The sequence below is a fragment of the Suricata suricatta genome, chromosome 7, assembly GCF_006229205.1.
Source record: "Suricata suricatta isolate VVHF042 chromosome 7, meerkat_22Aug2017_6uvM2_HiC, whole genome shotgun sequence".
NCBI classification, from domain to species: Eukaryota; Metazoa; Chordata; class Mammalia; order Carnivora; family Herpestidae; genus Suricata; species Suricata suricatta.
Window position 1 is genome coordinate 52,018,194 of NC_043706.1, and position 14,458 is coordinate 52,032,651.

At 38.3% G+C, this 14,458-nt stretch overlaps 1 protein-coding gene across 7 annotated transcripts in view; it reads right to left on the reverse strand.

Moving 5' to 3' along the window:
- The window catches only part of DST (dystonin), a 489,005-nt gene that overhangs the window by 90,607 nt on the left and 383,940 nt on the right, over window positions 1-14,458 (reverse strand). For all 7 annotated transcript variants that reach the window (XM_029945269.1, XM_029945267.1, XM_029945266.1 and 4 more), the window contains 5 exons: window positions 13,594-13,835; window positions 12,291-12,420; window positions 9,307-9,506; window positions 7,112-7,607; window positions 4,420-5,891 (listed from right to left, as the gene is read on the reverse strand). In XM_029945269.1, coding sequence (XP_029801129.1) covers window positions 4,420-5,891; window positions 7,112-7,607; window positions 9,307-9,506; window positions 12,291-12,420; window positions 13,594-13,835 — 2,540 coding nt within the window. The remainder of the gene's footprint in view (window positions 1-4,419; window positions 5,892-7,111; window positions 7,608-9,306; window positions 9,507-12,290; window positions 12,421-13,593; window positions 13,836-14,458) is intronic.

Genomic DNA, 14,458 nt, shown 5'->3' on the forward strand with positions numbered 1-14,458 from the left:
CTTCTTGACGATCAGAAGATCTGAGTAGCTGATGATGACATCATACATGTTCCGTGTATGCGAGTAGGTTACATATGTCTTTGATAAATAAAAATGTGGAAATATTCATATTACTTAATAATGTCATTTAGATTGAAGATAATCTTAAACTAGCAATGTTTACCAGGAGGCAGGGATGGGGGAACACCAAAGGGAATTTTTCCCTTTCTGCCTAGGAATTGATGACAGTGTGCATAGAATTTAATGTAATATAGAGAAGTATAAGTAGAAAAATGATATATTAGTTATCAACAGCAATAGAAAACACCCCACACTGAATACATTTTAGTCCAGTGACCAATATTTAGAAGTCAGAAAACATATGGTAAACAAAACTCACACAATCAAAATAGTTTAAAGGCTTTAAGCTAACACAAAAGGTAATATTTTCAAAGACGTGGAATAGCTTTTACTAACAGTCAATTAGGACATTTGGTTGAGAATAGCATTTGTTTTAAATGATTATGTTTGGGTTGATATCTTAAACATGAATTAATTTTGAACGTTCAAGGATATTAACGTATTTCTGAGGATAAATTTTAGGGAAAAAAAAGGAATCATAGAAGTCTGCCTTATCTAGTTTAAATAATCCATTACTCTCCCAATAAATATAAGACAGCTCCTACTAAGGAACAGGGTGATAGCTACTAAGTTTCAGTCATATTCTAAACTTGATATTATGGAAAATTGTTAAAAGATTTTATCTGTGATTAGGTTCAACTAAAGCTACCAGATAGAATAATGTCAAACTAAATTACATTTCAAAGTCTATAATAAAAATAGACCCACTACTTCAGTTGTTTTATTTTTAGAAATTATAAGAACTAATAGCTATTTTTAGCAAACTATTAGTTTTTCACTTAATACAGATGATTCTACTTATTTTTTTAAATTTTCCTAAAATAGTATGTCAAAACTAATATTCATCCAAAGCCTCACTGTCCAACAAACACTAAATTAGGATCTGAATTGTACACAGATTAATCTGCCACCTTCATCAAGAAAGACACCACATGGAAGACAATGAACCATTTGGTTCTGTTTCCGCAGCAGCGGTGCTGGTCACCATCATCACCCCAGCTTTCTGGCATCCATGCGTCAGGCCCTAAAGCAAGTTCATACACATTTATTTCATGTTTCTCACCACTGCCAGCTTCATAGAACACTTTCATTAAGTGAGGATTCCTGGTGGTTTTGGTTTGAAATTAACAATGGTTACATAGCTCACCTAAATTAGGCTACAGCAGAGATGACTTAAAATTTCCCAGAGAAAGTATCAGATGTGCATCATGGTGAGTCAAAGTGACACAAAACTCTGCATTATTTCCACCAAAACATCTAAGCTGTGACACTCACTACCTGTGTGACCTTGGGCAAGTCACCTAACCCCCAGCTCTCAGCTTCCTTATACAAGGTGGGGACCATAATAACAGCATCCATGTTTCAGGACTGTTAACAGAACTAAAGACAGAATTTAGACTAACATTTAACCCATAGTAAGCCCTTCATAAAGGTTAATTGTTGTAACTGCTTTAAAAAAAAACATATACACATGTACAAATAAACAGAATTAGTGACTGTGTATGTGACCATCTTTATTTACCACAACATTCTTGTTATTTCCCCCCCTGTTCCTGGAATATACTAAATGCAGATGATTTCTCCATTTGGAAACTTCTTTTTGAGTCCCTGGGTCTCAAGACACTGAAGTTATGTCAAGATGTTCTTTATTATTAAATTTCATTAAAAACAATCAACTCCTTCCAAAGTAATCAGAAAAGAGACAACACAGCGTGCTAAGTGGTTTATTTTAGAAGAAATGACCACTTTATTTCTCTTCATAATCAAACAGAACAATCTCTAACATTAATGATAATGACACTTTAGTTTTCAGTTTGCAAAGCACTTTCCATGCAGCAGTGAGAGTGCTCCTCCTACCTTGCTTTTTCTTACTTTTAAAAGAATTCTCTGAACAGAGAGCCCCACTTTTCACTGCATTCATGCTCAGGAACACAAAGAAGGAGGTATCAACTAGCACCAATATTATTACCTTTGCCCATTTTCTTATGCGTAGTTGAAGTTGTGAAAAAAAAAAATGAAGGCCTATCTTTTTTTCTACACAAATGCACAGAAAAATCCAGAGAAATGATAGGTTTCACAGAGGCTCTGAACATGCTTCAATTTCATTAGGAAGAGGACTACTTGATTACTGTCGTTTAAGCATTCAGATTTTGACAGGTTCAATAGGAAACTCTAGGGACTCATTCATCAAGCTCTCCCCCAGGTCTCTGACGCAGGAATGGCCACAGAACTTAAAAAAATTTTTTTTAAGTTTATTTATTTGAGAGAGAGATACAGCACGATCAGGGGAGGGGCAGGAAGAGAGGGAGACAGAGAATTCCAAGCAGGCTCAGCATGTCAGCTGACATGGGGTTCGATCTGACAAACCCTGAGATCACGACCTGAGCAGAAATCAAGAGTCGGATGCTTAGCCAACGGAGCTTCCCAGGCGCCCCAGGACGTTGTTTTTCCAACAGTGAATTCTCTCATTGGAAATCTCTATTTTGCAGAGCAGAAGTAGGAAAGTTTGGCTGAGTAATTAGTCAACTGTAAGGTAGCTTCTGTGAAAATTAGTTAAGGGAAGCCTCATTAAAATGGGAAGTTCAGCCAGGGGAGCTCTCACGCCCTACCGCTCAGTCCTCAACTGCAAATCCCACAGGAAGAATCAGACCTCACACATGGATCCTACTCCACCACAGGGCAGGCAGGAAGAAAAAGCGCTTACCCCTTTCACCCTGACCCCCACAACAGTCCAGCCAAGGAGAGACCATCACAGTCAGCCGGTGAGAAGCTGCCACACTTTCAAACCCCAGTTTACTACAGGAGACTTTTTGTTGAGAACAGCCTTCTCAACTTCTAGCCTTCCTCCGTACAAGAACGTCCCTCTCCTTTGTTCTCCAGACTCGCCTATGGCTTTGCCCCAGCATGCTTGTCCCCCGTTGCAATTCTCTCCCATTCTCAAATAAGTCTATCTTTTGCTGGTAAATAACTGGCAGTGTTATTTTTTAAGGTTAACACTTCCTTTACCTTCAGAAATCAAGATCTGTATACAGAACCACAGATTTTTAAGCCCTGAAGGAACCGGGCCTTAAATGCATTTTATAAACACCAAATGACCATAGTAGTAATAATAAGTTATTTTTCAAAAGTCAGTCACCTAAATAATGTTATTAAAGATAAGCAAAGGAAACACTATGCCAAATATAACGACATAGAATTTGACAGTCCATCTGATTCATATTCATTTCTCATGGGAAACAACTTATAGTTTTGCAAGTGCTATTTTTATTTGGTCTTATTTTATTCTTTATGTGCTAATGGTGAGACTTACTGTCATACCGGTCTTTATTGCAAAGTAAAACATACCTCACGAATAGAACAAGACCCACGCCAACCCCAAAGATTCATATAAGTCCCATGTAATCCCAATTCTTGGGACCTCCTGTGTGCAGGGTTGAACCTATCTTTGTCCACTGTGGAAATTCAACTGCTGCTCACACTATCATAAATGAGGTCAAATCCAGTGACACTGAACGTGGCCCACCATTTTTATCTAATGTTCCATTTATTAAGCATCACTCAGTACTATCAAGTGGCAGACATTTCTTGGCACTAAGAAGCGTGTAGCCCAATCAAAAATAATTTTTTCCTAATCCTCTGGACTGTGAGCCCAAGATCTTTGTTTTATAAAACCAGGATTACAACATGGAACTCCACTCTGCCTTTAAAATATGAACTTCTGGAAGATAAAGTTTATAGAAGAAATTAAATTAAGAAGGATAAGAAGACTATAAAAAGGGAAAGAGCAGGAAAAGACTATAATTCACCATCTAAACAAAATGCTGGCAGACAAACATGAAGAGAACAAGCTTTTCGTGTTATAGACTGGCCTCCGCAGCAGAGTTCAAAACATGGCCCTGCTCATTCCAGATGTCAGTTGTAAATGACATCACACGCAGACTCTACAATGTTAGTTTTGGGCTTGCCTAAAATGTTCAAGCACCCTTTGACCTCTTGATAGTATCTCAGGTTTTATTCCATGAGTGCCCAATCCCTAGTAAGCTTGGAAAGCCCCACAGGCCTGGAAATTACCCCCATATATGCTCCTTCAGGCTCAAAACACTACATGACAGCCATATTAGAAGGCTCTACAAAATAGACAATCTCCTTCCTATACCAATTATAAATTTATCTTAATAATAAAAAATAATAAAAATTTATTTTTCTAATAAAAATAAAAAATAATACAGATACAAAGTAAAAATTTTCCTTAAAGATGAAAATTAAAAATTTAAAAAATAAAAATGAAGAATTGCCTACCTTGAACACATTAAGCTGCTGGTTAATGGTCTCTGTTTCCATACCAACAGGGCCTTGAGACTCTTCATGTTCTTCAGCCTTCTGAAGCAGAGTAGAGAATTCCCTCAGCTTGCTGTAGAATTCTTCAAGACGCTCAATTGTCCCTTCAACTTGCTCTTCTCGGGCTTGTGCTCGGTCCAATAACTTGTTGCATTGTTTGCTTAACGCTTCCAAGTCCCTTTTGATTCCAACAAGATCAGGAGAGGTTTCTTCCATGGCCAGCATCCTCTTGCAGGTTTTATTGGCATTGTCATTGCTTGCTATGAGGGCTTCTAGTTTCTTCAGAAAGGCTTTAATATCCTCCTTTTGCTTTTGCAATGTTTCTACATCTCTCCCTACTGGGGCCATGCTATCTAGTTCATCATCGAACTCTGCAAACTGAGAAAACATTTCTCGGATGGTATTCTGAAAATGCCCAATGCCCTGAAGCTTGGTTTCTAAGAATGAACACCTTTCATCAACTTGCTGACTCAGTGCACTATGTTCTTGAGCTAAGGTTTCCGCTTGTAATAAAACATCGGAGGTTCCCTTTGAGTCTGAGGCTTCCACCACAAGGTCTTGCGCAAGCCCTTTGGCCAAATCTACCTGATGTTTCAAGGTCTGAAGTGTCTTCTGCTGAGTCTGCAACACAGTCAGGTATTTGTTACTGTAGGCCTGGGGTCCTAAGGAATCATGGACATCTAGCTGTTCCTTTGCACACAGAAGCTGCCTTTTAGCTTCTTTGGAAACTTCTTGAAATTCTTTAAACTTCTGGGCCATGTTCTCCAGAGAGAATTTCTTACTGTGAAGTTGTTCAGTGACCATGTCTACCTTCTGGATCAGCGATTTATTCTCATCTGTAACAACCTCTTTATCTACCTCACAGACACTCAGCAAACTATTGGCTGCGTTGTTCAGCAGTTCCACCACCCCAAAGTGTTGGTTCATTTCTTTCTGCAGAGACTTTAACTTGGCAACAGAATTCTCTGTTTCAGCAGGGTCCAAGCAAAATTTTATTTCCTCCAGGTTATTCTGACATTTGTCTATCCATGGCCGGAGAGTCTCTACGTGCTCTCTATACTTGAGGGCTTTGTCTAGTGAATCTTTTACCCTGTCTTCTCGTTCTTTCACCTGTTTATTAAATCCATCCCAATTAGTTTTAATAGTGTTGAGTTGTAACTGTAAGGCTGCCTTCTCAGACCCTTGTGTTTTTAACAGGAGATTTTCACCTTCTGCAATGGTTTTTTCATAAATGTTAGACTGAGCAGACAAAGTTTTACTAAAGTCTTTCTGATCTTTAATTAAGGATGTCAAGACATCGAGTTTGGCTGATATGGGGGGAGACTTGCTTTGCTCTTCCTTCTTTGTATCCAGCCAAGCCTGAAAATCTCGAGACATTTGCTGAAACTGGTGAGAGCTTGTACAGGCTGACTGAAGGTGCTGAACATGATTCTCTAAAAATGAAATCAAAGACATGTTTATTTTACATCAAACTGTAATTTTGTCTACAAAAAGTCTTGGGAAAAACCACCAAATAAATGTACAGAACTGTCTAAGAGGAAAGGCTGTTAGCACTAACTGAGGTTAGCACCACAGTGAGAAAAGAGACTGTCAAGGCTAGATCTGGGAGCCATCCCTACTCCAGTATGAGAAGGTGACAACTGTTCAAAGTTCTCAGTTATTCTGATAAATAATCCAACTCTTATAAAATCTGACTTTTCCACTTCCATGATTTGTGCCCGTCACAGAGGCACTACATAGCACCTGGGCACAGTAGGGGTTAGGGTTCCAGCTTGGCCTCTCTAAGACCTGGGAGACCCTGGACAGATGATTAAACCTCTGAGCCTCATTTCCCCAACTGTAAAGTGGCAAAATCAATAGAAGCTGTTGTGGCAATTAAACGACAGTACATGTAAAGTTCTTAGCTTAGTGCCTGTCACATAAAAGTGGCCATAACGGTAACAATCACCACTGTCCTAGCTAATATTCATTACCACGATCCTGTCAAATAAAGGGGTAAGTCTGACATGGCTGCTATGATCAATACACAAACCCAATCTATTAAAAAAGGATAAACTGAGTATTTACTCATTGCAAGGCACTTAGTGTTACTTTGCAAACAGAACAAAGATAGAAGCCAAATGCAGGCCCTTCTAATGTGCAGTAACTCACTACCGCTGCCTCTGACACATACGGGCTCGTCTGTCACAGAATTATGGCTGTAGTAGGTGAGAGAGAAGCAGAGTGCGAAATGCTGCTTGCTCTTCCACACATTTCTCTAGAAAAGCTTTCTGTGGCAGAATGAAACAAAGTTAACTGCAGAGGAGAAAATGACGCAAAGCCTTTTTAATAACTGTATTCATCTGTTTTTCTGGAGCAGTGAAAACTGTCACAAGGCAAAAACATTTACATGTTTTAAAAACCAAGGTGAAATACCTGAAATTTCAACGGGCCTTCGTTAAATGGACTTTTGCCAATTATGTGCGCAGCATTTCCCTGATGCTGCATCTGCTTGTGAACACAGAAGCACTCTCTGAGCTCATGTGAGTGGCCCCTTCTCCAGCTACACTTTCAGTGCGGGTAGGGTCCTACCTTCCCCACAACAGCTTTGGAAACAGGCAATACCTGATCTCCATTTCCAGGAAATATACATATTAAAAGAAGATAGACGAACCTGCTTTCTGTTCAATATCCTTAAATGATTTTATGATGCCTTCTAGTTGCCTACTAAGTTCTGCTTTCAAGTACTCTTCTTTAACCAGGGCTGACAAGTCCTCACAGAGGGTCTGGGCCACCTTTATATGCTTCATTTCCTGCTCCAGTTCCTGCTTCATTTTCTGGGCTGCTTCCAACTGCTGGTTTATCGCGTCAGGGTGCGTGCTCACGGCTGCACTGCTGCTGAGTTTATTATCCACGTCACTCAGTTTATCAGAAAGGCTTCTCAGCAGGCTTTGATACTGTGTGCTCTTAACAATGGCTTGGTCAATCCAGTCACATCTGTCACTCAATTGTCCTGTGAGGCTGTCCCACTTCTGGGTCACAGCTGCCAGTTGCTCTTTCACAATCCCATGGAAAGAGGGGTGTTCACCAGGTCTGCTCAGAATGCTCTGACCAGCTGCAGTTAGCTGTTCATACTGAGGTTTCCGAGTATCAAATTCTTGCAGCAGGATCTAAGGCAAAGAGGTAACGAGGGTAAATAAACATACAAGTTAGTGGATAATTATGGAAAACAGAGCTTTAATTTCTAAACAGACATAAATGGTATTTATTTATTTCGTTTTTACTTTTGTTTTTAGTTCCTGTTTTCCTAGTTTTTATTTCAAGGCAGTGTAATTATCTTAAATTAATCCAAAGACCAGGGAGTGGTGCTTCACAGAGGTAACATTTTGTCTAAAATAACAAGCTCAAAGGGGACAAGAAAGAGAGTAAATATGGCAGTTTGGGCAAAATGAACAAAAATGCATGTACAAATTTTCATATACAAAGATAAGCACTGCTGTTGGACAAGTTAATATCACATGAATACCAAATTTGTATTTTCCTACTTGTAGTTTTCTCTTTGTAGGATACTTTAAATCCTCTATAGCATTTTGCACCAAAGGAAATGCTCAGTGACAACAATGTTAGGATACATTAACTCATGGTACATTGATTTACAAGGCACTTTTAAATATAAGATTTATTGACATTTATAGTCTCTGTGATAAAAATTTTTATCCAATAAATCATGTTGCTCAGAATGTGTAGGGGCAACACTGACTCTCATTATAAAATGAATGATCCAAAAATTTACTTTTTATGTTAATTTTTTAAATGTTTATTTATTTTGAGATGGAGAGCACGCATCCTGTGTGTGAGCTGGGGGGAGGGCCGGGAGAGAGGCGGGGAAGGGCAGAGAGAGAGAGAGAGAGAGAGAGAGAGAGAGGGAAAGAGAGAATCCCAAGCAGGCTCCATGCTTACAGCACACAGCCCAACGTGGGGTTTGGTCCCACAAACTGTGACATCATGACCTGAGCCAAAATCAAGAGGCAGACACAAGTAACTAAGCCACCCAGGCATCCCCTAAATTTTAGTACAATATCTTACCTATCTTAGGGATGCTACCAAGGCTAGGGGCACTTATTTCTCCCCAGATATTTACTTACATCTTTTGTTGTCACTCTCTTCAGAGTAAGAACACACATGAACTAGAACATGTTCACTCTAAACTACCAAGACTGATTTGTGTTTTCAAAGTATAGGATTAGCTACGCTGCTCTAATACCACGACTTCTACAGGAGGAAATCTAACTGGAACCACAATGGAGCATTTTCTGTTACATCTGACTTAAATTTCATGGATTTCTTTTTTTCCTTGTGGATTTATCCACTTTGTAATTAGACCGGTCTAACCCACTTTCAAGGATCCCTCTCTGTTTTGCTTACTCTTTCTCCTCTTCTTATTCTGTCTTTCCACCCCTCAGGGCTATATTGCATGAGTTTTACAAGTTTCATTATCTCCTACCACAATCAAAATGAATAAAACCTCAAAGGAGTAATTTCTAAACAATAAAAAGCATATACTAGCTTCTCATAAAAATGTAATTACTTATACAATCACATTAATATTTCAAAGAAGGCTCTTTATAACAGGGTCTGCACAAACCACAATATGACTGAAATGATCAAGGGACTTGACCCACTCATGGGCTCAGGAGACTGATGCCTCCTGGCTTTGGTTCTCTGGGGGTTTCCCACTAACCTCAGGATGTTATCTTATGGGCATCTGAAACATTACAAATACACTCCAAGGCAGTTTAAGCACATACTGTCCAAAGCTAATGTATTTATAATGAAAACATTTGTCTTATTAAGTCACGTAACACTCACCTGCACCTGCTGCTTTTGTGTGTTTAGCATATTTGGGTCAATTGACAAGGGCCCCAGAACACTGACCATCAGTTCTTTTTCCACAAGCCACTGTTTTAACTGGGCCTCTACCGTCTGGAACTGGGTTAGATTATTAGAGGATTCTTCCAGTTTTTGTTGTCTATCAACCGTTAACTGATTGAGTTCTTGCCACTTAGAATCTAAAAGGAAAAGGTGAAAGATGAAATAAGTGTTTGGTTTTCATACATTAACATCGCTACATGTATGAAGACTGCAGGATAGGACTCAGAGTGATATATAGTGGCCATCATTCCACCTTTGTAACTCTTCTTACACAGCTGATTAAAACTTAATCTAAGGGTTAATGGTATTTAATGATACAGATTTTATGGTCCTGGTGCTGTGTATCACCGAAGTATATGAAAAATAAATTTGAATCTGACTTTAGAAGACAATATAGAATACTATGGAATATTCCTTAAAGCAAACAGGACCCAGAGAGCCCTCATTTCTTCTAGAGGTCCTATACAGTCTGTTTATTCAACTATAACTGCCCTATTAGTACAATGAACATTAATTCTTTCCTTTAACAGCAAAACTTCAGTGATCAGTTCTGGGCAAATGACTCCATCGTTTATAAATCCATACCTATTCTCTTTTATTCAGATCACCACTAGCAACCAGCTGCTTGAAGGTAACACTAGAAAATGTTACCAACTCTTTACATTTAACATAAAAAAACTTCCATTTTTTTATTCCTATAAAAACTGGCAGATTTTTCTGATTTTAGATTTCTTTGAAAGGTTGTTCTCTCTGTCATGCCACTGAGATACGACAATTCAGAATGGTCTTTCATGACTCTCCAAACTCCTATCTCCTTGATCATGAAACTTGAAACCCATCCTTTACATTCCTAGTGCCTAACCCCATTTTGGTCTTTATCATGTTGTACCTAGACTAGTGGTTCTCAAACCTCAGCTGTAGTAGAATCACCTACAGGGGTACAGGCTGCTCGGCCCCATCCCCTAAATTTCCAATCCAGAAGGTCTAAAGTGGGGTCTGAAATTCTGCATTTCTAGAAAGTTCCCAGGTGACACTGATGCTGTTGGTCCAAGGAACACACCTTTGAGAACTATAGTCCTAGACTACTCATCTTACCATAGATTCCCTTGTAATTAGTGCGTCCTGGCTGCAACCCATTTGGTTCTAAGATAATTTCCCTAAAAAAAATCACTTAAACATGTCATTTCTGTGCTCATATCCTTCAATAACTACCTCCTCACCACCTAGATGATAAAATCTGAAGACTCCTGCCTCACATTCAAGGCCTCCTACAAACTGGCCTTCATCTACTAATATTAGAGGGTTTGCACTCTGAGATGAAACCTCTAACCTCGCCATGTTTAACCTACTGTTATCATCAAAACAGGCTTCTGCTTACACAAGCCCCATACCTAACATGGCCCTATTTCCTCCCGGTATACCACCCCCACCCCTGGTCTTTCCATTGCAATTCCACTGGATCTTACCCCTCTGCTAGGAAGTCTTTCAAGCTGTTCCCCCCCTCACACAGTATGCTCCCTGAAGCCAAGAGTTATTGACCAGCATTTGAACACATTAGTCACTCAATAAACAGTTACTGATGGATTAGTTGACCTGATAGATTTTTTTCATCTAGCACAATACAATAACTGGCTGCTTTTAATAGAACCAAGTCCCTAAAACCTTACCTAACAGCATAATTCTATAGGGCATGTTCCAATCAAACACAATCTGCCAACCAAATAATACAGTTCAAATAATGAACTGAGAGGGAGAAATATCAAAATCTTATTGGGAAGGTTTTTTGAAATATGCATTTCTCATTCTCACCCCCATTCTAAAATGTCTTGATAATACTGTCTTAATTAATTCTGGTACCCCAGGTGACAGCCACTGAATTAGGGACAAATTAATTATAATGCATTCGAAGTCTATAATTGGATTAAATATAGCTTTGAACATTAAGATCCCTTAAAATAACTTTTCGAAACTAAAACATATTCACAGATTTCTAAATGTATCATAGCATATCTGACTCTAGTGGGAGGATAATATTTAGCTAAATGTTATATAATAGAACAATTGAAAGTAAAAGAATTCTTATTATAATCATAGTAAACACACAGCACTTACTACGACCCAGGTACAGCTTGTCTGAGCTGTACACACAGTAACTCATTGAATTCTCCAAACAATACTATGAAGTAGGAAAAATTAGTACCATTGTCTTACACTCATTTTCCATATCATTGTAATAGTGACATGGGCTGATAAGAGTGCTTGTGAAGAAAGTTCCATTTTCAGGAAAAACAGTTTCTATAGGGACAGGATAGAGATGGGAGGATAACTCTGTATAAAAAGTGAAAAATACCAATTTCTGTGGGGAGATACTTTTTAACCCTGACTGGGGAAGAGAGGACCACACAGTAGGGACCGAATGAATCCCAAATGGAACTTCATGAAGGAGAAGGGAGCCTATCTTATCCAGACAAAAAAACCCAAAAACAAAAACAAAGCATATATATATATATATATATATATATATCTACATATATATATATATATATATACACACACATACATATATATATGAAAGGAATATTTAAACTGATATATAATCAAATATAAAAAAATTGAAACACCAAAAATCAAGTAAAAACCAGTAATGAAAAAATGTTACTCAATGCACAGCATTTTATTTCCCAATATCTACCCTATTCATAAAAATTAACTTAGCAAGAAAAGTACTAGATATGTCAAGTCTCAGTTTGATATAAATTGAAATGACATTTTAAAATATGCAACATTTTAAACATGAAAATTAAGGCAAATTCAAAACCAAACCTAGGCTGTTGGATAAATTTTTTCTGATAAAAACTGTGATTAAAAAATGATTGTGCTCCTTTCTATTGGTGGACTCTGGTATAAGTAACATGACATACCAATTTCTGTCAACATCTGTTTCCACTTGGGGGCCTCAGGAGTATCTGGGTTCTCCTCCAACAGCTCTGTCAATTTGTCTTTCAATTCCTGCACTTTGTTTACATTTTGCTTCAGTTCTGCCTCAAATGACTAACAAGGGGGAAAACTGTGTTAAAGTAGGTCAACATCAAAAGACAAAAACACAATTACAATAGATGAAAATATCTACTGTTAGGTGCTGAAGTGGGCAAGGACCAGAATTCAGCAGTTAATTATTCTCCTTTCCTCTTCTTAAGCAATCTTCAACTATCTGACAAAGGAATCCCAAAGATGAACACTACTGTGGAGAAAATTACTCCATTTTCTGTGGAGAAAATTACTCTAGACTCCAGTACCTAGGAATAGTTTCATATTATTCTCAAGCAAATCCCTTTGGAAAAAAAGAAGATGGCATCAATAATATTGTAACTGAGAAGAAAATCAGTCTGGATAAAAGCTGCCAGGTTTGAGAATCTGCTAGTGAATCAATGCTTTTCTGGTTAACACATCATGGAGTTCAGATATAGGTAGGCATATTTGTAGACATTTTTGCCATAATCGCCACAATGTAAAATCATTTCCCCAGTCTTGACAGCTGCAGAAAGAAATGCCATCTATTAAAGAAAGGGAAAGCATAAGCTACCCTATTTTATGCTGGAAAGAACAAATCCCTAATACACATACATAAATCTTTTCTAGTAGTTGACTGGTTAAAATTCCAGACTTAACGCAATTTAAAGGTGGTGCCTGGTGGGCTTAGTCGATAGAGCATGTGACTCTCGAGCATTGTAGGTTGTAGGCTTGAGCCCTAGGCTGGGTGTAAAGATTACACAAAAATAAAATCTTTAACCTTTTATTTTTTGAGAGACAGAGAGAGTGTGAGCGGGGGAGGGGAAGAGGGAGGGAGACACAGAATTAGAAGCAGGCTCCTGGCTCTTAGCTGCCAGCACAAAGCCTGATATGGGGCTCGAACCCACTAACCATGAGATCATAACCTGAGCCAAAGTAGGATGCTCAACTAACTGAGCCACCTAGGCACCCCTAAAAATAAAATCTTAAAAAAAATAGAGGTGGCAAAGTTCCCCAACAGTTATGTCATCTTTATAATGTTTGTGTGTAAAAGAGATTCATATTATCATCACTTTCTACAGAAAAGCATATTAAATGAAACTGGCAAATTATAGTGCTAGAAATCACAACAGGGGTCCGGACCACCAGGGCTCCGATCTGAATGCTAGTCTGTTCTCTTTTTAGGTCTTCAATAAATGTATCCACAGAGTATACCTTATTCTGCTCAACTTGGGTCTTCACAGCTTCAGTATCTGTAGGTGTAGGTGCCTGATGCCATTTCGTCGCAGTTTTGTTCATCTTCTGTAGCCACTGCATCATTGCACTGGACTCCTCCTGAGCCTTTTGCAGTTTGGAGAGTTTGCTATTCAGTTCAGCTATTTTGTCCTTAAGTAAGAGGCCGAGATCTTCATAACCATGGCTTATGGCAGTCATATCCTTTTTAATGGATGTTAACCCTAAAAGTAAAAAATAAATACATAAATAAAATCAGATGGACACATTTCCAGGACAATTCAGAGTTAGAACTCTAGAAGCAAAAGTGTTCTTTACATGATATTTCTTTGTATTTTCTCCATATTAAGGCTACGATGATAAAGTCATAGAATTTTTAGAACTAAAGGGTTAAAATTTCTAAGAAATTTTTTTTAGAATTATCTTATAATAGTATTTAATGAGAAAAATTTAGGTACATTGCATAATACCAAACCATGAAATGCTGTATATTAATTTCTTAGGAATTAAACTCAAGGAAATAGCTCAAAAAATGTTATTTCAAGTGACAAAATATCTTAAATTATTTAATCAAAAAGAAGGAAACATAACCAAATACCAAACCAAACTACCAGATTTCACTAACTTCAGATGAACAAAATTGCATGGAGGAAAGTGGATGGACCTTGAGGGTGTCATGCTGAGTGAAGTAAGCCAGGCAGAGAAGGACAGAAACCATATGTTTGCACTCATAGGTCTAGCAGGAAAACAAGAGAGACCTAATGGAGAACCAGGGGGAGCGGAGGAGGGAGAGAGAGTTGGGGAGAGAGAGGGATGCAGAACTTGAGAGACTATTGAATGCTGAGAA